Source organism: Lepidochelys kempii, chromosome 2, assembly GCF_965140265.1.
Source record: "Lepidochelys kempii isolate rLepKem1 chromosome 2, rLepKem1.hap2, whole genome shotgun sequence".
In the NCBI taxonomy this organism is placed as follows: Eukaryota; Metazoa; Chordata; order Testudines; family Cheloniidae; genus Lepidochelys; species Lepidochelys kempii.
Genome location: NC_133257.1, coordinates 235,146,176 through 235,169,655, shown reverse-complemented (window position 1 = coordinate 235,169,655; position 23,480 = coordinate 235,146,176). Strand labels below are relative to the sequence as shown.

General features: G+C 42.4%; 1 protein-coding gene across 20 annotated transcripts in view; it reads right to left on the bottom strand.

The window, feature by feature from the left end:
- KIAA1217 (KIAA1217 ortholog) overlaps nucleotides 1-23,480 on the bottom strand; it is a 547,348-nt gene that overhangs the window by 57,766 nt on the left and 466,102 nt on the right. For 17 of the 20 annotated variants that reach the window (XR_012157585.1, XR_012157583.1, XR_012157584.1 and 14 more), the window contains 3 exons: nucleotides 16,980-17,812; nucleotides 4,459-4,563; nucleotides 3,856-3,905 (listed from right to left, as the gene is read on the bottom strand). Coding sequence is in view for 17 of the 20 variants with exons in the window: in XM_073334251.1 (XP_073190352.1) it covers nucleotides 3,856-3,905; nucleotides 4,459-4,563; nucleotides 16,980-17,812 (988 nt within the window). In the remaining 3 variants the exon portion in view is untranslated. The remainder of the gene's footprint in view (nucleotides 1-3,855; nucleotides 3,906-4,458; nucleotides 4,564-16,979; nucleotides 17,813-23,480) is intronic. The other 3 variants (XM_073334247.1, XM_073334261.1, XM_073334259.1) reach the window with 1 other exon arrangement.

The following is a 23,480-nucleotide window of genomic DNA, read 5'->3' as shown; positions in this document are numbered from 1 at the left end:
AGCATATGCTGACAAGCTGAGCAGAGCTATAAAGGAAATAGGAGCTTGAATTATCCACATACCTTGGAACATGTAATGCCTTGAACACCGGCAGTCCTTGCTTTGTCAGTCCAAAGATTATTGTACTATGTGAAGTTTTCATATATATAAACATAATTTATAACTCAGTAACTAAGCAGAGCTTTTTCTTGTAGAGTGTATTTTACATACCCTTTTATTTAAGCCCCCCCCCTTTATTACTACCCTATGCGAGTAAAATCTGGTTTTATTTAAGATAATAGGAGTTGGAACTTGGGCTTATGTAGCAACCCTCACTTGTGGGTGACATGCATAAACCTGACCTAGGGGGAACTTAGTGACTTAGTGACCTAAGGGGAACTTAGCTGCATGAATACAAGGTCTCAGTCATGGCATGAGTCATGATCTCCATCCCTAAACAGTGCTGCAAAAAAGGTTTGTGTGAGTTAGTAAAGGCACAGGGACAGCCAGAAGGCCTAAAAGGTACACAGTGCCATTACAAGAAGTGAAATACAAAGATGGGTAGATTTCAAGTTTCCAGTTATTATAAATGCTTTTTTAATGTGCATGTGCTATAATATCAGAAACAGAAACCTTTCAAATTGTTCAAAATATAGGATATATCAGTCTAGTGGGAATGGGCACAGTATTGGCTGCCAGGAGAGATTCAGTCATAAGACTGGTTTATGTGGTCTTGGGAACATCTCCCTACATCAGTTTCACCATCAGGGAAAAGAGAATAAATAATACTTGCCATGGCTACCTAGTACGGACATTTTGAAGGTTAATTAGTTATTGTTGTTACAGTGCTTTGTATTTGACAGGATCTATGTGACTGCAAAATATTATCTATTTTTATCATGTAATGACTGGGGAAGATAATAGGAATGTTATTGAATATGATCCTATTGCAGTTCCTAGAAAGACAGATTATTTTTCTCCAAATTGCCTGAAAGTATTGAACAGCCATTTTTTCTTTACAAACTGTACTGTTTTTATACCAAAGAACACTGTCCTACCTATTTAGGGTGAGATCCTGACTTCAGTGGGGTTCCATGCAGTCTCAAGGGTTCAATTGGAGGGATCCAGTTCTAGTATCAGGCTCTTAAATTGTTCTCTGCTGCATATGTTCAATATTTTTTAGTTCTGGTCTGTTTCTCTATTGACCATGTTCAATCTGAGGTCACACTGCTATTCTAGGGAAACGGAATTCTTGGAGCTGAATTAACATCACCACTGGAATGGCTGGTGAGTGGTACAATAGATTTGCTAATAAACTGCAAGGTTGGCAACCTGTATTTCATGCCAGACCAGAGTCCTCTTAGTTGGAACAGTTGCTAGCAATTACAGAACTGCTTCTGCTTGCATCCACTGCAATAGAGACACACAGGCCCAGAAAGAGACAAATTAACAAATGCTGCTGAAGACTGCCAGAGCAACTGACACTTCTGCAAATAATTTAAAGAACTGTAGTTGCATGGGTGCTTATGTTAGCTGGCATGTTCTTTTGTAATATCCTTATCCTGCCCCTCAAAATTGCCCAGAACTGTGACTCTAAATATGACCTAATCCTGACATATGCTGAGGAACCTCAAACTTTATTGGCTTCATAGGAACTGATGACTACCCAACACATTGTAGGAGGATGCCAATAGTTAGTAACAGATCAATGTGGCTTAATAAGAGAAAATGCTATCTTGCTGACTGCTATGTTTCTTAGCATCATTATATCTACAGCATCTTATTGCCAAACTACCCTTACAGAAAAATCCTACAGAATTTAATAGAGATGAAATCTATAGGTTTCTTTAGAAATGTAATAGGGGTCTGTAGCGAGTGACTAAAAATCTACAGAATTTAATTTAGAATTACACCTTGTCCGTAGGGCTGGTTTGTTTGCTTTAAATACCACCAATACAATTCTACATCAGGGCTAGAATTATCTATTTAATTCTACAGGAATGTTTAAACATCCTACAGAAAGGTTGTAATTCTCTACTAAATTATATAGGACATTTCCACAATGGATAAAAACCATTTTTTCTCTTACTAGTTGACAATTTGGATAGGTAAAAAGGAATTCAATAATATTTTAAACCATCTCAATATGCATAAATAGAGTTTTAGTAACAATGCAAGCAACGAGAGCCTGGTCTGCTCTGGAGCTGAATGTGGGATCATAGAGTCTCCTCACTGACTCTACTGGCTGCTGCACCTCTCTCTGCAGGAGCTGGTCTGCACACTCAAGCCCACATCACTGCATTGGTTACATTTGGGTCACATTTTCAAGTTCCTTTCCAACCATAAGGGACAGAAGCAATTTTTAAAAATAATGTAACCAAGATGCTAATACCCTCATATGACTCAGAGCTATAGTCATAGGCAAGTTCCTATGTCTTAAACCTGCCTTGCCTATAGCTGTATCTAAACTCTGCAGAGGGAGGGCCCAGCAGAGCACATGCGATCATATTCTTAATATCTGCACAGTCTGCTGTGAGCGCTATGGGATTTTGGTACCTCACATAGGAAGAGCTTGTCTTGGGTGGAGTTTGTGAGGATACCACTATTTTTTTCCCCTGTCATAAATATAAAGGGAAGGGTAAACCCCTTTGAAATCCCTCCTGGCCAGGGGAAAGCTCCTCTCACCTGTAAAGGGTTAAGAAGCTAAAGGTAACCTCGCTGGCACCTGACCAAAATGACCAATGAGGAGACAAGATACTTTCAAAAGCTGGGAGGAGGGAGAGAAACAAAGGGTCTGTGTGTCTGTCTATATGCTGGTCTTTGTCGGGGATAGACCAGGAATGGAGTCTTAGAACTTTTAGTAAGTAATCTAGCTAGGTATGTGTTAGATTATGATTTCTTTAAATGGCTGAGAAAAGAATTGTGCTGAATAGAATAACTATTTCTGTCTGTGTATCTTTTTTGTAACTTAAGGTTTTGCCTAGAGGGGTTCTCTATGTTTTTTGAATCTAATTACCCTGTAAGATATCTACCATCCTGATTTTACAGGGGGGATTTCTTCATTTCTATTTACTTCTATTTTTATTAAAAGTCTTCTTGTAAGAAACTGAATGCTTTTTTATTGTTCTCAGATCCAAGGGTTTGGGTCTGTGGTCACCTATGCAAATTGGTGAGGCTTTTTTTATCCAACATTTCCCAGGAAATGGGGGGTGCAAGTGTTGGGAGGATTGTTCATTGTTCTTAAGATCCAAGGGTCTGGGTCTGTAGTCACCTAGGCAAATTGGTGAGGCTTTTTACCAAACCTTGTCCAGGAAGTGGGGTGCAAGGTTTTGGGAAGTATTTTGGGGGGAAGGACGCGTCCAAACAGCTCTTCCCCAGTAACCAGTATTAGTTTGGTGGTGGTAGCGGCCAGTCCAAGGACAACGGGTGGAATATTTTGTACCTTGGGGAAGTTTAGACCTAAGCTGGTAAAGATAAGCTTAGGAGGTTTTTCATGCAGGTCCCCACATCTGTACCCTAGAGTTCAGAGTGGGGGAGGAACCTTGACATCCCCCAATACAAGTCCGGATTTGGAATATGCCTTATAGGAGATATGCATATGCAGTGAAATTCACCCCTTTTCTGAGAACCAGCACAAGGGCTATGCCTTACCTAAACCTTGTGCTGGCTCCCTGCACAGGTGTGCATATACTGTCCCTTTCAAGTAACCACTGGTAACAAGGAACTGATTGGTTCTCATATCCTTTGCCTATAGCCTTGCTTCTGACACTATAATTACAGTTGCATTAGCATTCCCATAAGATGTTAATATCTACAGGACTCTGAGTTACAGTGTAGATTTGTGTATTCTGTACAATTAAAAAAGAATGGTCTTACCTGCACTGTCAATATTGCTTTTACTGGACATGGTTTTCACCATCTTCTCACTATAGAAAGAAAGAAAAGAAAAGTCAGCTTTAAAATTTCCAAAACGGAATTTTTCTCGCAAATAGCTATTTAAGCAACTTTCAAGGACTAGCTTTACTGTAGATTTGCAGTGAGGTTTATCATAACTAAATAAAAATTACCCTGTTGACCATACAAACTGGGTTTTTGTTGTTGTTGTCAGGATTTTTTTGTTTTGTTTTTTTCATTTAAGTTGCTGGTGGATTGTAGATTTGTGGGTTTTTTGTTTGTTTGTTTTTCAAAATAAGCTTTTAAATACAGGTTAAGCAAAGGGGTACATTTCCAGCACTAAGCACAGAGATTTAACCATATTATTCCTATTAACATCAACAAGAACAATGCAGTTAAATCTCCATTCATTGGCTGGAATACTTTTCCCGCTCTGCCTAACAATCCAGCTCTTATCAAAAGTGATAAAAAAGTTTTTAAATGTTGAGCATTCAGTCTTCTGTTATTACATTAAATGTTTAATTTTGCTGATTGATCATTAACAATAATTACAGAGAAACAGATTTAATGAATTCTTTTTTTTACCTAGAAGCATCTTTGCTATTACTTGTATTTGGCCCTTTAAAAAGCGCAGACTGAACAAGACCAGTTAAACTGGCAATCTGTTTCTCCATGGCTTGCATCCTCTCTCTGTAAGACAAGAGAATCGTTTGTTAAAGCCAGATATATTTGCTTTCAGACTCATTTTTCTAGATGAATGATTATCACAGGATTGGAAAGATGTTTGTGCAAAGGCTCATGGGTATCAATTTGCATACACCTTGTTAAAAAGGCTGGCCACATCCTGGTTTTAGACAAAGTGTCGTATGATAACAAACAGACAATACAAAGACATCTGCATGGGATAAAAAACAGATGATAAAAAGTATAGTTTTAATATAGTGATCTCACGAAAAAGGCACTTAGCTCGTCAGCTAATAACTCCTGGAAACTATTGAAAATCATCCTCCCCAGAAACAATTCTGCAGCTATACATACATTTTCTTGTGTTTTTTTAATCTCCATTGGACTAGAGTTCTACCTGAGTATAAGGACTATACGATGAAGGACTTCAGGCTCCTTGTTGTTAGTATTTTAACTATGCGCAAAACCAGAATCTTTGCTTCAGAAGCATTTAATTTGCTCCAGCTGCCTGCTTCCCACCCAAAATCAGAATTCTTTGCATTTGACATCATAGCTATCTGCTGTGAAAATGATTGCAATGTCACAATCACAGGCATAGGACTTCAGGTAAAGCAAGAAGACATTAACTCTAAAATAAAGAGATCCCATTGTCATGCAAATGTCCTAACTAATTAAAAAAAGTAGATGAAAAGAAATAGAGAATAAATATGGTACATAAGGGCTATTGTCAATATTTTTCTTGAGGTGCCGGTCTGTATTAAACAACAAGGACCACATTTTTGGACAGGGAAGCTGGAGGTTCACACACAATTGTGTATCTATATTTGCACGTGTATTTAACAGAAGTGTACATAAAAATCAGGTAAATGCCCATGAGACCAGCTCAACAGGTTCCAAAATAGCCATTTGCACACAGAGTTCCTTGATTTTCACATGTCATCATGGTAACTGCTGGCCTGTAGATACATAACAGTGTAATACCTCAAGTGTGCCTTTCTGAAAATTTGGCCCTAAATATTTAATACATTTAATGTTTTACACATGTATAAAATGTGGCATGACGCTATATTTTTATCTTTACTTCCCTTGAGCAATCAGTGGGAAATCAGACTAATGCCATTCCAGAACATGCTAAGAATCATCCGAAAAACAAGATGGCCAGGAACAACCCCTTCCAAACGATGAGTGGCCTGATACAGCAGTAGCAATCATACTACTTTGCAGAAGATGTGCACAAGAGAAATTGGGACGTTCATACTCTGGGCCATTGTAAACTAAATGGTCGGGGGAACACATTCAGAGTTAGGTTTTTACTACATTACCACATCCACATGCCATCTTACAAGTGAGCTAGGCATATAGCAGTGCCTGCTCCCAGTATCAGGTCCCAGTACCAGCTTCAGGTTGGTTCCATAAAGAATACTAGTTGGTATGGGAAAATCAAGCATGGGTGTCAATAAATGGCTGAAGCTACATGAAATGATTGAAAGGATGCCACCACCTCTGCAACTAGTCACCAGGGGTCGCCTCACACCTACTCTGGACATGAAATTCCACTTTGTTGGGAAGCAATGAGCTGTGGGGAGCTGAGAGAGATTCTGCATCTCTGAAGCCTCCATAAGATGATGTCAAGGAAACAGGACACCAGAAACATCTGTGACAGAGAAGATCCTTACTGAAGGCAGAGGAGACACAAAGAAGGAGAGGGCTGAGTCAGCTGGCATCAAGGGATAAACTCTGGTGTGTCCGATCATTGCTTTAACCCACACACACACACACCCCTTTCGTTTTCAAGCAGAAAGGCCACTTTAAGAGCACCCTAAAATGTTAACGAATCTGACCTAATTTATTTTAAATTGAGAAATATGTTGCATCATTTTCTGTTTCCACCATTATTGACCTCAGAACTAAGAAAAGTGCTTTGGACCACAGTAACCTTTGAAACCATCTAGTGGAACAAAGAGCAAGCACTACATGTCTGAAGTAAAACCATTCTAACAAACTTTAATGCAGTGTTCCTGTCACTTAATAATGAAAGCAGTTTTCAGGTTTATCACCAAAAAACCTTTCTGGATCCAAACTGAACTGGAAGAAGACTATCTGCTTTACTAACATATAAATAACACTGTCTTTCCATCTCACACTTGACAATCTGGAAACAATTTTATTGTTCAAATTAAATTATGGCAATACAAAACTGATAACGAAAGGTTAGGAAAATACATTTTTATGGGGGGGGGCAGGCTGAGAAGTAGAAGATGATGAGGAATCAACTTGTGCGATCAAACCCATAGCCCACGTTATTGTCACATGGTAAGAACATTAAGGATGCTAAAGAACGCTACATACAGTCCAGAATTCTTTATTTTGCAAAAGACCAGGCAGGATTTTTTTAAATGGTTCCATTCTTATGTCCATGTATTTATTATGATCATCTAAGCCAAAAATGTCTTAAGTAGGTGGCCTAAAATTAAGCCTCTAAACTGATATTTAGTCAACACAATAAAATTAGCCTGATTTTCAGAGAACTCACAGGTCCCAGTGAAGTCAATGAAAGCTACAGGACCTTTGAAGATCAGACTACTTTTATTATGGTGCTGAATATGAAGTGCCAGAGTTTGATAATTTTTCCTTTAATCATTAAATTTTTGGAATAAAAGATTGCCATCAGACCCGGTCACAGGATTGTACATAAACATTATGACAGCTGGGTCTAAACAGACCAGATGATCTATAGCCAGTGATGCCTGTGACTGTAAAACCAGCTATGGTCTGGAGAAGAAGAATATGCTTTGGTATCCTCTCCCCCTCCTGTCTCCTACAGAGGGAATGTGCTGGCAAGCTTTCCTCCCTGAGTCAGAGGGGGGTTAGAAATAATGTGCTATTGAGACCCCAGTGGCAGGATGGGATGCAAAAAAACCCCAGGAGAGGAGGAAAGAAGAATGTGTTGCACGGGAGCAGGAAGGAGAAGAATGTGCTGCCGCAGCCTTCCTGAGGACCCCTCCAACCATCTTAGCATGAAGAAAGAATGTGCCCTCATCACCCCATGTCCCAAGATTAGCTTCCATCTCCCCCGCAGCAAGGGAAAAGGGGAGGGTTGCTTGTTTTTCAGTGTTACCAAAGCAACTGCACATTTTGACTGTACAGGAATAGAAAGGAACTTGCTTACATTGTTTGGTATGATTTTCACAGGAACACGGGGAGAGCCAGTTGTTGTGTGAGGAGAAGGGCAGGGCAAAGACTGAACGTACACCCAGTTCCAACAGCTTTCTCAATCATACTTGGCACCTCCTGCACAAGCAGCATGGTGCCTCAGCAAAACAAAGTACTGCTGGAGAAACTCCTCAGTTTCATTCTTCAGGCAAGCAGTTTATAATTCTCTTCCTAGCCAGTTGTTCAGAAAACAAGACTGTCACACCAATCTCACTCTCTGAGAGAAGCACAACTAAACCAAAACCGTGTCTTTCTGGAGCCCAATCGCTGACAGCTCTGAGGCTTTAGATTCTATCATTAGGTTTATTTCTTGCGATTCAGTTGATCTTTGTGTGGAACAAGTCATCACCTGTATTGTAACTGGTTGGGGGTTGTTCTGTGCTGGGCACTACACTCTGCCACAGTGATATTCTTTTCCCACTGGGAAATATCCAAGCATTACTTGCATGTTCCTTCCCTTTCCTGGGGGTATCTTTTATGTTCACACTGTAGAGGAGCTGCTTCATGCCCGGTACAGGCACAAACTAGAAATTCAATCATGCAATCGTTCATTTATGTTCATCACCTACCCTAGGCTATGTGTGCACACCACTTTGAATACTCGTATTCAAATGGCACTTCAGATACCACCCCAGGAGCTACTTAGCATGTTATCCCAGAGCAGGCTTTTTCAATGTGATGACATTTTATGTTTAAACCAAGGTACAGATTCTATATGATTCACCAGGAACAAAGTCAGATACAGGCATAGACATATTTTCTCCTGTTTAACCATGGGAGAAGAGCATATGTTAAAAATGTTAACATCATAAAAATAGGCTGGTAATTTTTGTATGAACTGCTTCTATGCAGTGGGAGAGCTTTGCATTTCTCAATTCCCAAATAGGAGTGGTACTGACAGACCTCACCTGAACCCTCTTCAGCAGGCAAGGTGGCTGGATGCAGGAATTCCAGGAAGGTGTAAAGTGAAGTGTAATGGGAATACTCTGCTTGCTGTCCCCAAGTAAAAGGATGAGCACAATTAAAGAGATGTTTGATTTCCGGCGTACATTATCATACATCTCAATCATCTTATAATAAAACCAGAATCAAACTCTCTCACCTGCACGGTAAATTAAGAGTAACGCTTTTAAACATTACTGAGTGCAATAATCTTTGCCAATCCTTATACATGAGCAATTATCCCACATCAGCTATAGGAAGTGGAATGTCGTATCTTGGTCATATTCCTCAACTAGCAGGATGCCAAAGTGCAGGTGCCATTCCCCTGTACAAATCATATGGGTTCAGCCACTTGGCTTGGCTTTCACTGGATGAACTGCATGCAGAGAAACTATATGTGATTCTGCCCAAACACAGAGAGATATCACTGCTAGCATTCTTTCTGGAGCAACCCAGGATACAAATTAGCACATGCCTTTTAAATGGGTGCAGCCTGCACTGCCTTCTGTAGTTAGCCAACTCTACTGGCAGGTATGGGGACAGGGCTGTGGCCATTACACCACCCCACTCTTTTTGGAGAGGCTGGTGCTAACAAGTGGCAATAGCATGGAGTAGCAGCTCTCCTCCCCACCCTACAGTCCCTGCGCAGGAGCCTAAGGTAGGGAGAAAACTTCTCAGAGACTTTCTATCACACCAGGTCAGAGCCAACCACAAGCAGGAGCCACCTATCATAGCCTTTTGCGTGCGGGAGCCAAAAGTGGAAGCCTAATCAGAAAATACTCTTAGCACCAGTAAAAGCTTGCTTATAATTAGATACTCTACTACATTTGATTGCAAAGTGTAAGACAAGGAAAGACCCCCAGGATGTAAATCGGACTGGTCAATTATCTCAGGTCGATTTTGTCCAAAGTTATCCAGTAGCTAGAGAGTCATCTGGCTAAAGGGCTGGGGGATGGGGCGAGTTTGCAAGATCTTTAGGCCACATCACTGTAATACTTCCTCATAAATGCATTACTTATTGCATTAGTGATGGGGCTCCCACCGTCCACAACTGTGCTGAGGACAAATTAGATAAACAGCTTTTCTGGTTCACTGCTGGGGCTGCCCATACGCAGTTGTGTCATCCAAAACAGTGGTTTTATGATGGGAATAACATCCAATATGGCCTTGGATAAGGCCATCATACTTAGCTTACTATCTAAACACAAGCGTCAAGGTGTGAAATGTGACTGCATTAACTAAGAGAACCAATAGCTGCTGCTTTTTTTTTTTTCCCATTTGACCTTAACATCCATCAGGATTCCTAGGTGGCATAAAAAGGCAAAGGCAAAAGTTGTGAGTTCAGAAAAAGTTTAATAAATCTCAGAAAACTGTATTTTTATTGCAGGGAGAATGTGTTGCATAATTAAATTGACATTTCAGTATCTGATGATAGCTGAGTAACAGCACTGAGTATTTATATAGTAATACTAAATATACTGGAATTTTACAACACTTAAGTGTTGTTTTATAAGCAATGTAAATAAATAATAATGCCATTTAATCAAGTTAATTCAGACTAACTTGAAAAAAATCAACTTTACTTCCAATCTCTCAGGATTCGTAGATCTGCACTGCCTACAGTAACCTCCAGAGTTGGCCACCATGAGCCAGACAAATGTGCCATCCAAAAAAATATGAAGCAAATCATCTTTAAAATTGCACATGGCCACTCACTAACAAAGTCAATTATTCTTCTTCTGAGCCTCAGATTTAAGGGCTCATGATTCCTTAAAGATAAAACAGTTCAATCTGTTACACTGTTTCCATTACAATCAACATGGTAGGAGACTTTTAATATCTCTTTTGCATAAGAAAGTTCAGACATTTTAATTATTTTAACTTCCAGATGACCCTTGAACCTTTTTTGCATCATTGTAAAGCAGAGTTTGTCACACAATTGTTTTGACAAATGAATTAGTCCAAGAATGAATTAGGTGCTCAGGTACCATGGAAGGAGATGCCTTGTGTGGTTCCTTCCCCACTCTGAACTCTAGGGTACAGATGTGGGGACCTGCATGAAAGACCACCTAAGCTTATTCTTACCAGCTTAGGTTAAAAACTTCCTCAAGGTATAAACTTTACCTTGTCCTTGAACCCGATGCTGCCACCACCAAGCGTGTTAAACAAAGAACAGGGAAACAGCCCACTTGGAGACGTCTCCCCCCCAATATCTCAAAGTTTTCTAAGAGGGCCTCGATATCATCGCCTGCCTTGTAGGTGGGGAACTTCCTGGGATGTGAAGCGGTAACTGGAGAAGGATTGCTATTCTGCGGAGCCTTTGCCTTCTCCATCTCCAATGCATGCTTCCACTCTTTTTCCTTTGCCTCCATTTCTCTCCTGTGGGCAGCCTCTTTTTCCTCCTCAGCATGCTTCCATCCTTTTTCCTTTACCTCCATTTCTCTCCTGTGGGCAGCCTCTTTGGCTTCTTTGCCTTGGGTTCTGTCATCTTAGCCTCTCTGTTTTTAACTAACTTTACACCCGAGAGTAAAAAAAAAAACAAAAAACTGGCTTGTAAATTCTTTGTGTGTGCTGTAATGTGATACCTATGTTCTCTGATAGCTATTCTGAGCCTACAGAAAAATCCTTTGTCTCCAGGCAAATAGACAGAAAAACCCTCTAGTTACTCTTAGCTTAAAAAAAAAAAACTTTTCAGGTCTGTGAAAACTTATGAATTTCCCTGCAGGAGGTTAACTACCCTGCCTTGAGGTAGAGAAAACTCCAGCTCAAAAAAGACAAATCCCTTTGCTACACTTGCTGCTTTGGCCCCCAGGCAGAGACAAAAAAACTCTAACTGCTTTTAGCTTAAAACCTGCTTCCAAGCAGACCAAAGGAAAAAAAATGTCCTTTTAAATCCTACTGTGCTTCTGCTTCAAAATGATCTAAAAAAAAATCACAAAATTATCTAAAAAAAATCTTAAAATGATCCCAACGCTCTGCCACCATGTCAAGGTTCCTTCCCCACTCTGAACTCTAGGATACAGATGTGGGGACCTGCATGAAAGACCACCTAAGCTTATTCTTACCAGCTTGGGTTAAAAACTTCCTCAAGGGACAAACTTTGCCTTGTCCTTGAACCCTATACTGCCACCACCAAGTGTGTTAAACAAAGAACAGGGAAAGAGCCCACTTGGAGACGTCTTCCCCCAAAAATATCCCCCCAAGCCCTACACCCCCTTTCCTGGGGAAGGCTTGATAAAAACCCTCACCAATTTGCATAGGTGAACACAGACCCAAACCCTTGGATCTTAAGAACAATGAAAAAGCAATCAGGATCTTAAAAGACGACTTTTAATTGAAGAAAAAGTAAAAGAATCACCTCTGTAAAATCAGGATGGTAAATACCTTACAGGGTAATCAGATTCAAAACATAGAGAATCCCTCTAGGCAAAACCTTAAGTTACAAAAAGACACGAAAACAGGTATATACATTCCATTCAGCACAGCTTATTTACCAGCCATTTAAACAAAAGGAAATCTAACGCATTTCTAGCTAGATTACTTACTAACAAATTCTAATACTCCATTCCTGTTCTGTTCCCAGCAAAAGCGTCACACAGACAGACAGACAGACCCTTTGTTTCCCCCCCAATCCAGCTTTGAAAGTATCTTGTCTCCTCATTGGCCATTTTGGTCAGGTGTCAGCAAGGTTATCTTAGCTTCTTACCCCTTTACAGGTGAAAGGGTTTTGCCTCTGGCCAGGAGGGATTTTATAGTTCTGTATACAGAAAGGTGGTTACCCTTCCCTTTATATACCCTTGGAAATAGCAGAGATAAAATAAATAGAAGAAAGAATTATCTACAGCAAGCCAAACATTAAACCCCGAACATTAACCTTGACAGACTTGTTAGTTAGGAGATTGATTTCCACAGCATATAATCAACATGGGAAACTCCAAAGGGGGAAGATGGGAAATATCTTTGAATACCTTTTCTTGGCCCCAGTTCCATCCCTGCTGACATCAAAGTCCCAAAAGCAAACGCCCCATTGTCTTCAGCAAAAGCAGGATATGGTTATTAGAGGTCAAACACACACAACTTCCAAACATGCTAGTGTAGCACCAGTTTCTTTCTACCTGCTCATTTCATCCCAGGAAACAGAATAATTCAAGGAGAATTGCAGGGGAAAGAGAGAATTAGTCAAAATTCTATCCACATAAATTTCTTCTCTGCATTTATGCTTAATCAATACATTTTATGTGGCCAAGAAAGAGCTTAGGATAATATTACTTCAAGGTAAGTTCTAAGAATAGGCAGTGCAAATCACACATTTTTTCTTTTTAAAGCAAGTTAGATTGTACAGTATTAATAGCAGCTCTTAGAGAGCTGGTTTGAGGTTTTCAGAGGCCTCAGACCACTTCTAGTCATTTTAAAGGGGTCTGTTAACTACAGAATATCTACATAAAAAATGACGAGACCACTGAGGCCTCCACTGCCCGGCCCCTTAGGAACTGTTTATATATGTACAAAATGAATGTAAAACGCTACCATTCTGATGTGGCAAGGCTTGCACAGGGGTCAATGAGCACACAAGGTACATGGCAGTGCAGAATCTGATCCTCCAGATGGATTCAGTCCTCAGGTCCCCAACCACTGAAGTTAGGGTTGCCAACTTTCTGATTGAAGAAAACTGAACACCCCTGCCCCGCCCCCTACTTTCTCCATCTCCCGACACCCACCCTCGCTCACTTGCTCATTTTCACTGGGCTGGGGCAGGGGGTTGGGGTGTGTGAGGAGATAAGGGTTCTGGCTGGTGGTGCAGGCTCTGGGGTGGGGCTGAGGATAAGGGATTTGGGGTGCAGGAGGAGGCTCCAGGTTGGGGCCAAGGGGTTCAGAGTGTGGGAGGAGGCTCCAGGCTGGAGTAGGGGGTTAGACTGTGGGGGGTGTGGGCTCTGGGGTGGGGCTGGGGATGAGGGGTTTGGGGCACAGGAAGGGGCTCTGGGCTGGGGCCACAGGATGCAGAATGCAGGAGGGGGACAGGAGGTTGGGGTGTGGGCTTCAATGAGTTTGGGGGGGGCTCAGGGCTGGGGCAGGGGTTGGGAGCGGGTTCGTGATGTGGGCTTCAGCCAGCACTTACCTCAGGCAGCTCCCGGAAGTGGCAACATGTCCCTCTGGCTCCTAGGTGCAGGGGCAGCCAGGGGTCTCCATGAACTGGCCCTGTCTGCAGCCATCTCCCCCGCAGCTCCCATTGGCTGCGGTTCCCAGCCAATGGGAGCTGCAGAGCCGGCGCTCAGGGTGGTGCCTGTGCCACAGGCAGGGGCTGCGCATGGAGATCCCTGGCCACCCCAGCGCTTAGGAGCCAGCGGAACATGCTGGCCGCTTCCAGGAGCTGCGTGGAGCATGCCGCTGCGGCCACCTGGACTTCTAGTGACCCAGTCAGCTGTGCTGACCAGAGCCACCAGGGTCCCTTTTTGACTAGGTGTTCCGGTCAAAACTGGACACCTAGCAACCTTAAGTCCAGTTGACTTCAATTGTTCTTGCTTATATGGGTGAAAGTCAGTCCCATTCATAGGGCTGGCATGAGACCTGTGCATCACTTAAGTCCCACATAAACCCTCACCAAAGGGCTTATGTAGAACTTAAGCACTGTGTAAGCCTGTGAATTTTGCCACATGACTCAGGCCTGGTCTACATGGGGGGCGGGGGGGAAAAGCTAAGTCGGTCTAAGTTACGCAACTTCAGCTACGAAAATCGCGTAGCTGAAGTCGACGCACTTAGAGTTACTTACCCCGGTGTCTTCACTGCAGTAGGTCAACTGCTGATGCTCCCCCGTCAACTCCACCTATATTTCTCATTTCGGTGGAGTACCAGAGTCGACGGGAGAGCGCTCAGTGGTCAGCGGGACCCCCGCTGGATTGATTGCTAAGGAGGTAAGTGTAGACATACCCTAAGGGCTGAAGTATCAGGTTTGTTATTTTATTTTCTCATTTGATAGTACCTGTGCTGCTGATAAAACAAGTGGGGCTTAGACACCTTCTGATTAGACGATAGCTGTGCCACCTCCCATTGCCAGATATAAAGATGCTTCATCGCTTCCATTATAATTATTGCCTGTCAGCCGTTTATAACTGAGCTGTAAAAATTCAGCTTAAGCTGAAACAGAATTCAGCATCCTCAGCCAGGAGGCACTTTGTATTATTTATTTCATTTAATACAATTGCAATAAAAATTGGTTTTACTGTTTATGAAATTATGAAAGGATTATTTCAATAAGTCTTAAGGCTCTTCATAGTTGTATAACTCAAAAACATTTCCTAAAGTAACATTTCAGAGGTTAGACAATAGACTAATTTGCACTGATTGCTTTTGGTATTTAGTATGATTTTTTAAAATAGCCCAGACACTCAAGGTTTCAAGAAACAAAATAAAACACGAGCACTTTCCAGTGTAATTTTGTTAATAAATAGTGGGTTGAATTTTAAATACATGTATATATTTAGAAGTGCTATTATGCAAATATTGTATTCATAATTTTAAATGCACTGTAGGGACAATACTCAGATTGCTGGTGCAGAATTATTTGTAAATTCACTAGTGTGTATGTGTGCGTGTGCACACATGCATGTGTGGGCATGCATGGGATTACACTTGGAGGTATCCTTAAGTCTCATGCCGCGTTGATCCTCTCTCTAGCTAATTACAGTTGGAGGAGACTCATTCTGAGCCTGTCAATCAGATGTGTGGTAGAAGTCTGCTCAGGCCTAATTTTAAAGCCCAAACTGGACCCAAACCAGACTGGAGAGTGTTGAGTTGTTTTCAGACCCGATATTTCCCCCTGAGCTTGTGTCAGCACCACTGCTGCCGACTCATCCTTGGGGCTCAGTCTGGTGAGGATTTCCTGCTCCTCACACCCCATGATTATGTGCTCTGCAACTCATCAGAACGCTCACTCTGTAGCATACACAGCGCAGTAAGGTGACAGTGGCCAACAGCAGTTGGGACACGTAGCCGCCACTGCACCAACCCCACAGGCAGGAGGAGATGATCGGAGACAACCTGAGCAGGTCGGGTTGCTGTCAGACCAGATTCACACTTGACACTCTAGTTGGGTTCTGTTGGGTTCCCATCGGGCTGCAAAACTCTACGTAGTGGGGGCACTTAAGAGAGATGTGAGGCACTACTTCTCCCCCAGCGCTGAGTCATTAGTTACCTTTCACAGCCTTTACCCTTTGAGAGCCTAGCATTGTCCAGCTAGCCTCCTTCAATCCCCTAAAGAGTTCTGTAAAAGTTAGCAGCACAGTCAATAGCCTATCATTAGTACAACTGTACTGGTATATCTTAGCCAATTGCCAATATAATCATCTTTCTGCCCTAGGGTAGGGTCTATGCCAGCAGAAGTCATCATAAGACCTTTGTGCAAATCTGACCCTTAAGAAGACAGGAGAGATCACCGTCAGGTGATAACTAACAGGTAGGTCATCAATTAACCATTTGTTCTGCTAGAAAAAATCAGCAGAAAGAACATTCTTGTTTCACAAAAAGGAAAGGAGGACTTGTGGCACCTTAGAGACTAACCAATTTATTTGAGCATAAACTTTCGTGAGCTACATCATCGGATGCTGTGAGCTGTAGCTCACGAAAGCTCATGCTCAAATAAATTGGTTAGTCTCTAAGGTGCCACAAATCCTCCTTTTCTTTTTGCAAATACAGACTAACACGGCTGCTACTCTGATTCTTGTTTCAGTTTCTTCAACAGGATGGGCTTGCTGATCTCAGCAATGCTCCCCAAAGAGTATATTAAAAACAAACTATTCTACTTTTATGCAAATCCATGTTTTACAACAGATAAGACAGCCAGTGATAAATTCTTCCATTTCCTCACACTAGATGAGAAAAACTCCACTCCATAAAGAATAGAAATTGTAATATCAGAGTGTCATTCTTAACAGGTGTGAAATATATTCCCTTAATAGCACTAGCAGTATAACATTTGTTCTTGTAACATGATTTACTTGTCTGAAAAAAAAATCCGTTAATCATTTTATTTTTTCAAATGACTGAAATGTACCATTAATTAATATGATCCTGGATCACCATTAGGAGGCAACACTTTTTTGGAAGTAAATTTGGTTCTTTTGGTACATCAGCCCCTTTAAATTACTTACTGCCCTAACAGTTCCCTAAGGACCACACCCCAATATATTGGGCTCCAGTGTATTAAATGAGGCTATGCACACAGATCAGGACTCTCTCTCATTTACATACCTTACATTCTTGCTCTGTCTTACCTTGTCTCTTTGTCTTTGGGCACCGCAGCGGATCCATAGCCAAAAACCTGTTTGTCAGCCGCAGACGGAACTACCTCGACCATGCCAGGTGAACCCATAGCATTCCGTGCTTTAGTTTCCACAAACATTGGTGCTCCTGGTTCTTTTTTAAAGGACTGGCGACTAGGAGAAGACCTGTCTGGCTGGACAACATGAGGGGGCACATGAGTGTTATGCTGAGTATGAATATCGATCAGTCTCATGTCAGCGACTCTGTGAGGAGAGGCAGGAGGAGTTTTAGGACCAAGAGTTGGCAAATGGCTGTCAGGGTATTTTCTTGGTTTTTGTCTGTACAATGATTGCTCCATCATTTCAGGTTGCAGAGAAGGGCTACAGTAAGTGTTTGAAGACCTCATTGCACTGCGATGATAAGCAACAATGTGATCAGGAACGTCAAGAGGGTGTCCAGTATGGGGAGCAGCAACACTCATCCTCCCCTCGTGATACAGGTAAGGGTCGGCATACAGGCCTTCATTTCGAAACAGTGCAAGGTTTTTGTTACTCAGGTCCTCATCTGGTTTCACGTCCCTTCTTTCCAAAATGGCACTAGGGCTTGGTGATATGGATCTTGATGCTGACACACTTGAGAGCCTGTCTCTGGGAATTGTTGCATTGCCTGGCCCGCCCATGGGCCTGGCCCCACCATAAGGAATTCTGGATGGAGACGGGGGCATAGAGTGGGGCACAGGTGTAATGGGAGATGAGCTTGGAATTGCATGAGAAGGATGTGTAGCAGATCCTGGCCGGGGAGCATTTGGGCCGTCTCGGCCTATGTAAGCAATTTCTCTCTGCATCTGAAATAAAGGAAAACCATATGAGACACATCTTTACTCATTAGCCTACACACCACATTAGCTGCTGCTTAGACATCAACTACAGTGAAAAGAATTTAACTTAAATTTCTTTATCATATATTTAAATAAAATAAACTCTTTTGAGACTGCAGCTCCTAATGAAAATATGATCTGCAGAAGGCAGGAAAATTGGCCCACGTTAATAGAATATTAGAGAATTTTCTAAATTCATTTACTAATACAAGAAATATATTATGAGCATTCTCACTGATTATTTGGACTACAGTAGCATGGAGAGGCCTGAACTGAGATCTGGGCCTCATTTTGCTAGCTGCTGGACATGCACATAATGACAACAGTCCCTGCCTTGAAGACCTTATATATCTGTCTGAAATAAAAATACAGCTATGAATGATTGATTCTAAATTTTGTCAGTGGCCATCAACAATTTGCTGGTGCTTTTACTTATGTATCAAAAACGAAGCTTAATTAATGCCTGTGATGAGTCTTGAATGATAAGTAGGGGAGGTTGAGGACCAGCTGGGATCCATCAAAGATGCAGAGGACCTCATTTCCAAAGGAAAAAAATCTTTGCTTTGCTTGAGAATGATCGCTACCTTAACTTGTTTAGCAACATGCGACCTACGTGCCTTGCTACGCACCATCTGTTTGAAATCCTTGTCCAACGTTTACTCCTTCATATTATGATAATGTGGCTGGATTTTGCAGCAATCACAATGCATGCCAGCTAGTGAAGCAATGGGTTACATTCTCTCCCTATCCCACCCACAAGTTTTTCCATTGTTAAGGAAATTGCCATGCCTGTATATACAGTAAAACTGTTCCTCTCACAGCAGATGCCACACTTTGGAATTACAAATGACTCGCCCTAGGACTGGAGTTCAGGGATTTGCAACACCAGGCATCAACAAAAAGAAAGGAGAGGAGATAACCTGGCGGCAGCAGCAAAAATACAGAAATAAATAAAACAGAACAAAGAAGAGCACAAGGATGGACCGTGAAAACAACAACAAACTCCAAGCCAGACTGTTTCAGCCACAAGGAGAGACATGGACAATTTTATCATTTGTTCAGTGAATTAATATAATTTAGGATTTTAAATAAAAACACTGTACAATAAAATTTAATATGCACAATCCCTACTGAATAAATGATAAAATGAGATGACTAACATTCTACATACACAGCTGTCTGTCCTGCTTTGAGAGACAGGGTTAGCCTTACAGGTGGGCACCGTGGTCAGGGGGATGCTGTGGTCAAGCAGATGCTGCAAGGTAAGAGGCTAGCGCTCATCACCTGGGCTCTGCTCTCCACTTGTGAGTGGCTTTGTTGCTGGCGTGGTGTTCCGGCTTGGCAGAAGGGGCAGGAAGGTCGGGCTGGCTCCCAGCTGGGGGTGGGACTAAAGTTGCAGGGGGCAGAGAGGGTTGTTTCAACTTGTGGCTTGGGAGGGTCTGCCCTGGGGTGAGCTGCAGGAGCGCTACTGGGCCTGGGGAAGTGCCCTGCAGGACGGGCAGGGGCCAGGGCTGGCCTTGCCCCTGGGGCGATACCATGCACCAGTCTGTGCTGGACTGTGGGGAGAGCTGCTTCTGCCAATCGTCTCCTGCTCTCACTCCAGGCTGCCTGGCGCAGCCCGCCCACCAGGGTAGCTGCTCACTTGCCCCCAAATGCCTGTGAAGCAGGGGTGGATGGGGCGCGCCCGGGCTGGTGACAAGAGCTCCTGCACAACGGTGTCTGTCCAAAGTTGGGCAGTGCTGAGGAGTGGAGGGGGCGGGGCTCCCTGGGCAGGTTCCCAGCTGCTCGGGGAAACAGACCCTGTGCTGGGTGTGTGCTGTGCTAGTCTTCAGTTTGTGCTTTGCTGCACTCCCATTCTTCCAGCACTTTGCACGGTTGCCAACCCGGTGTTCTCGCCGCAGCTGCCAGAGGCTCGAGTGCTATAGCAAGCCAGTGCTGAGTGTACAGGCTGCCCAGGCTGTTTGCAGGGGTCTCTGCTGTAGGTGCACACAGTCCTTAACGTAACTTAAAAGCTTCTCCAGTAAACTTAAGGTGTGTGACCATACTGTGTATCTGTACTTAACCTCAAAGAAAGGGTGCCAAAATACAAATATGCCCATAGCGCCATTTTCCCTAAGGCCAGCACTGTTGAGAGAGACAGCCACACACTGTGCTGTGTCTTCTGAAGCCAGATGCTATGCACAGGCCTGATCCAAAGCTCATTGAAGTTAATGGAAAGACTCCTGCTGACTACAGTGGGCTTTGGATCAGGCTCCCCAAGTGTAAATCGGACATGTGGCAATGGGTGCCTGTGACTGTGACAGCAGGACTGAGACCAAAGTCTATAATCATTGTGCACAATAACAGTCTTCTAAGGTGAAGAAACATAGATGCTGGGATTCCCAGGCAGGCACACACACGAGAAATTTGATAATATGAGGCCGAGAGGAGAAAAGTGTCAATAGGAAACTTGAAAAGCCCAGAATTAACAGTGACAGGTCTAATATCCCCTAATCAATCCAACACTCATGCTGAATGGTCACTCATTTCTCCTGAGGCAGAGGACTCATTCAGCACAAAATTCCTGTTTTCTGTTTGGCTGCGTGAAGACATAAATGAAGAATTCACACAGAAATGGAGTATTGTTTGTTAGGATAAAGATATTCAGGCCTGTCTGCAAAGGCCTGTACTTTAAGAATTTAGGGGTATTCTTATCACTTGGCTAGTTCTAGAGGTATAAAAGAAAGAATCAAAATCACTGTCTGCTGGTGTAAGGGCCTTCTCTTACTGTGACAGTCTGAGGCCCTGTTCTTAGGCTAAGGCCTTTGGCTAAGCAGCAGAGGCAGCCATAAGCTGGGAAGTGACCGGTCACATCCTCACATTCCAAACTAGTCACATTGAAATAAGGTGCTATTGGGCTGTTAGGAATACAATCCTGTCCTGATAATGCCTATCGCCTCCAGAGAAAGGGAAGTGCCTAGAAAATGTAAAAGGAAACAGCATCCTGTCTGGCAAGAACTCACTTATCAATAGCTGGGATGTGAAATCCTCACTTCTGTATTGTTTTGTCATTATAGTTCCCACTTTGCTATTGTTTGTCTGTATAATCTCTGTCTGGTTCTGTGATTGTTCCTGTCTGCTGTATAATTAATTTTGCTGGGTGTAAACTAATTAAGGTGGTGGGATATAATTGGTTACATAATCATGTTACAATATGTTAGGATTGGTTAGTTAAATTTCAGGAAAATGATTGGTTAAGGTATAGCTAAGCGGAACTCAAGTTTTACTATATAATCTGTAGTCAATGAGGAAGTGAGGGGGTGTGGGTGTGGGCATGGGCATGTGGGTAAGGGAGATGGGAACAGGGAATGGGGGTAAGAAAATTGGAATCATGTTTTGCTAAAGGGGGAAATGGGAACAGGGAATGGAAGTAAGGAAGTTGGAATCATGTTTGGCTAAGGGTAGGAATGGGAACAGGGACACAGGTGTAAGGCTCTGTGGTGTCAGAGCTGGGAAGAAGGATACTAAGGAAGGAAACTGGAATCATGCTTGCTGGAAGTTCACCCCAATAAACATTGAATTGTTTGCACCTTTGGACTTCGGGTATTGTTGCTCTCTGTTCATGCAAGAAGGACCAGGGAAGTAAGTGGGTGAAGGAATAAGCCCCCTAACATTGTTCAAAATAGGACTGGCCAGTAGCTGGCATTTACAGTCCTTGCCCCATATCCATTTGTGCCAAGTACTGGCACATTTATTAATATTTATTCCCTATTTGTACTACAATAGCACACAGAGTTCTCAGTCAAGACTGGGGCCCGACTGGGGCCCCATTGTTTTGGGCATGGCACTAACACATAGAAAGACACTGTCTCTGTCCTGAAAAGTTTATAGTGTAATTGAAGACATGACACAAAAAGTGGGTGTAACAATCAGAAGAAGGGAACGGCAGGGGTGGAAAGAGAAGGAGGGAGAGCATGGGTAACAGTGACAGGACACAGGGTTATGTAGACGGGATACATGTACAGCTTGATGAATTGGAGTCATACAATTTTTATGTGTTTGGATTATAGCTTCTGCTTTCACCTGTCCAGTTTCTTTCTCTCCTGTTGTTCTGTCTCTGTTCCAAGTACCCAGGTTTTTTGCCCATGAGTACTTTAGAACTGCATACAATGGTCTCTTTTTTTCCTTCTCATCTCTGTTCTAACTTTTGTGAGTTTCTACTCTCTCTCTTTTTAATTCTTTTTTGCTCTATCCTTTATCCATCCTCCTTCTGCCCCCCTCTTCCCATACACTGGGCCTCCTGTTCTGGTGTGAAAGGCAAATGCCTCAGGAACAAAGTAAAGAGGAGACTGAGCTGGCCCGAGCCAATATAAGTGATCTCCTGCCACAGCCAGCCTGCAATAAGGGTGAGGTAGCAATGCTCCTAATGAGCTGTAATGTAATGTCCCATGCTTCACAACTGCAGTCACACTAGGGTGACTAGATAGCAAGTGTGAAAAATCAGGACAGGGTGGAGGGTAACAGGTGCCTATATAAGAAAAAGCACCACCACAATCTGCCTGGCTCTCACACAGTTGCATGTTATGGAATGGAAGCCATAAAAGAGCCTTTACTCTTCCTTGCATAATGCATGTATGGGCTGTGCGGAACTGCAGTCTCTGTAATCCATGGAGTGCAGGGCCTGGTCCATCCCTATGTCCCTGAATCACGTGGCACCCCAGAGGAGAGGATGGAGGCCTCTTGGACAGCAGAGGACAAGCTGCAATTCAGTAAAGGGTGCAGTAGTAGGTATGGCATGTTTCATGATGCATTTTGCCTTCCAGTGCTCCAGTTGAGACTGCTCTGCCATGCTGCCCCTTACACTAAATGGCACTATCTAGCCCACATGGCTAGCCCACATACCTAAATGGCACTATCTAGCCTTTTGTATTTTTCCCTTGCATACACGTGAGAAGGAAATGTTAAAACAAAGGACTGATACTCTGAACTCTGTTCCTTGCTCTACTATCAACTCACTGTGTCCTTAGGCAAATCACATCACCTCTCCGTGACTTGGTTTACTCAACTGTAAACTGCATTTAATTATAACCAATACTTTTCCAGGGCTTTGAGATTTTTGAATGAAGATGCTATGGAAAGTGCTAATTATTATTACAAAAATGATTAATATATTTATATATAAATAATTTTTAATGAATAGGTTCTGTAATCATTCCACTAGAAAAAATATCTTATTACTTTTTTAATCAAGTGAAATATTTAATTTAAAAAAGACAAATGAATTAGTTAATTTATTCCTTCATCAGAATAAAATTAGAACCAAACTGTCCTAATTAACCTGAAATCTTAGTTGTAGTAGTTACATTATAACAGAGTTTCTATAGCTGAGTTACTGACCTTCCGTTCTGGCTTTGCACTGCTGAAAGAATAAGTCAACTTTACTAAATTTTGCAAATAAATGTCAATATAGTTCTGCACTGGCTGAAATAATTTAATCTGAAATAAGAAACAGTACCTCTGAAAATTACAGAGTTGGTAAATGGTTTGAAAAACACCAGTGGCCTCTAAGCACAACCAAACATGTCACTAGCGCCTATAAAAAGTATTAATTTACTGGCTCCAGTGACAACCCACCATTAGAGTACCTAATCGACTG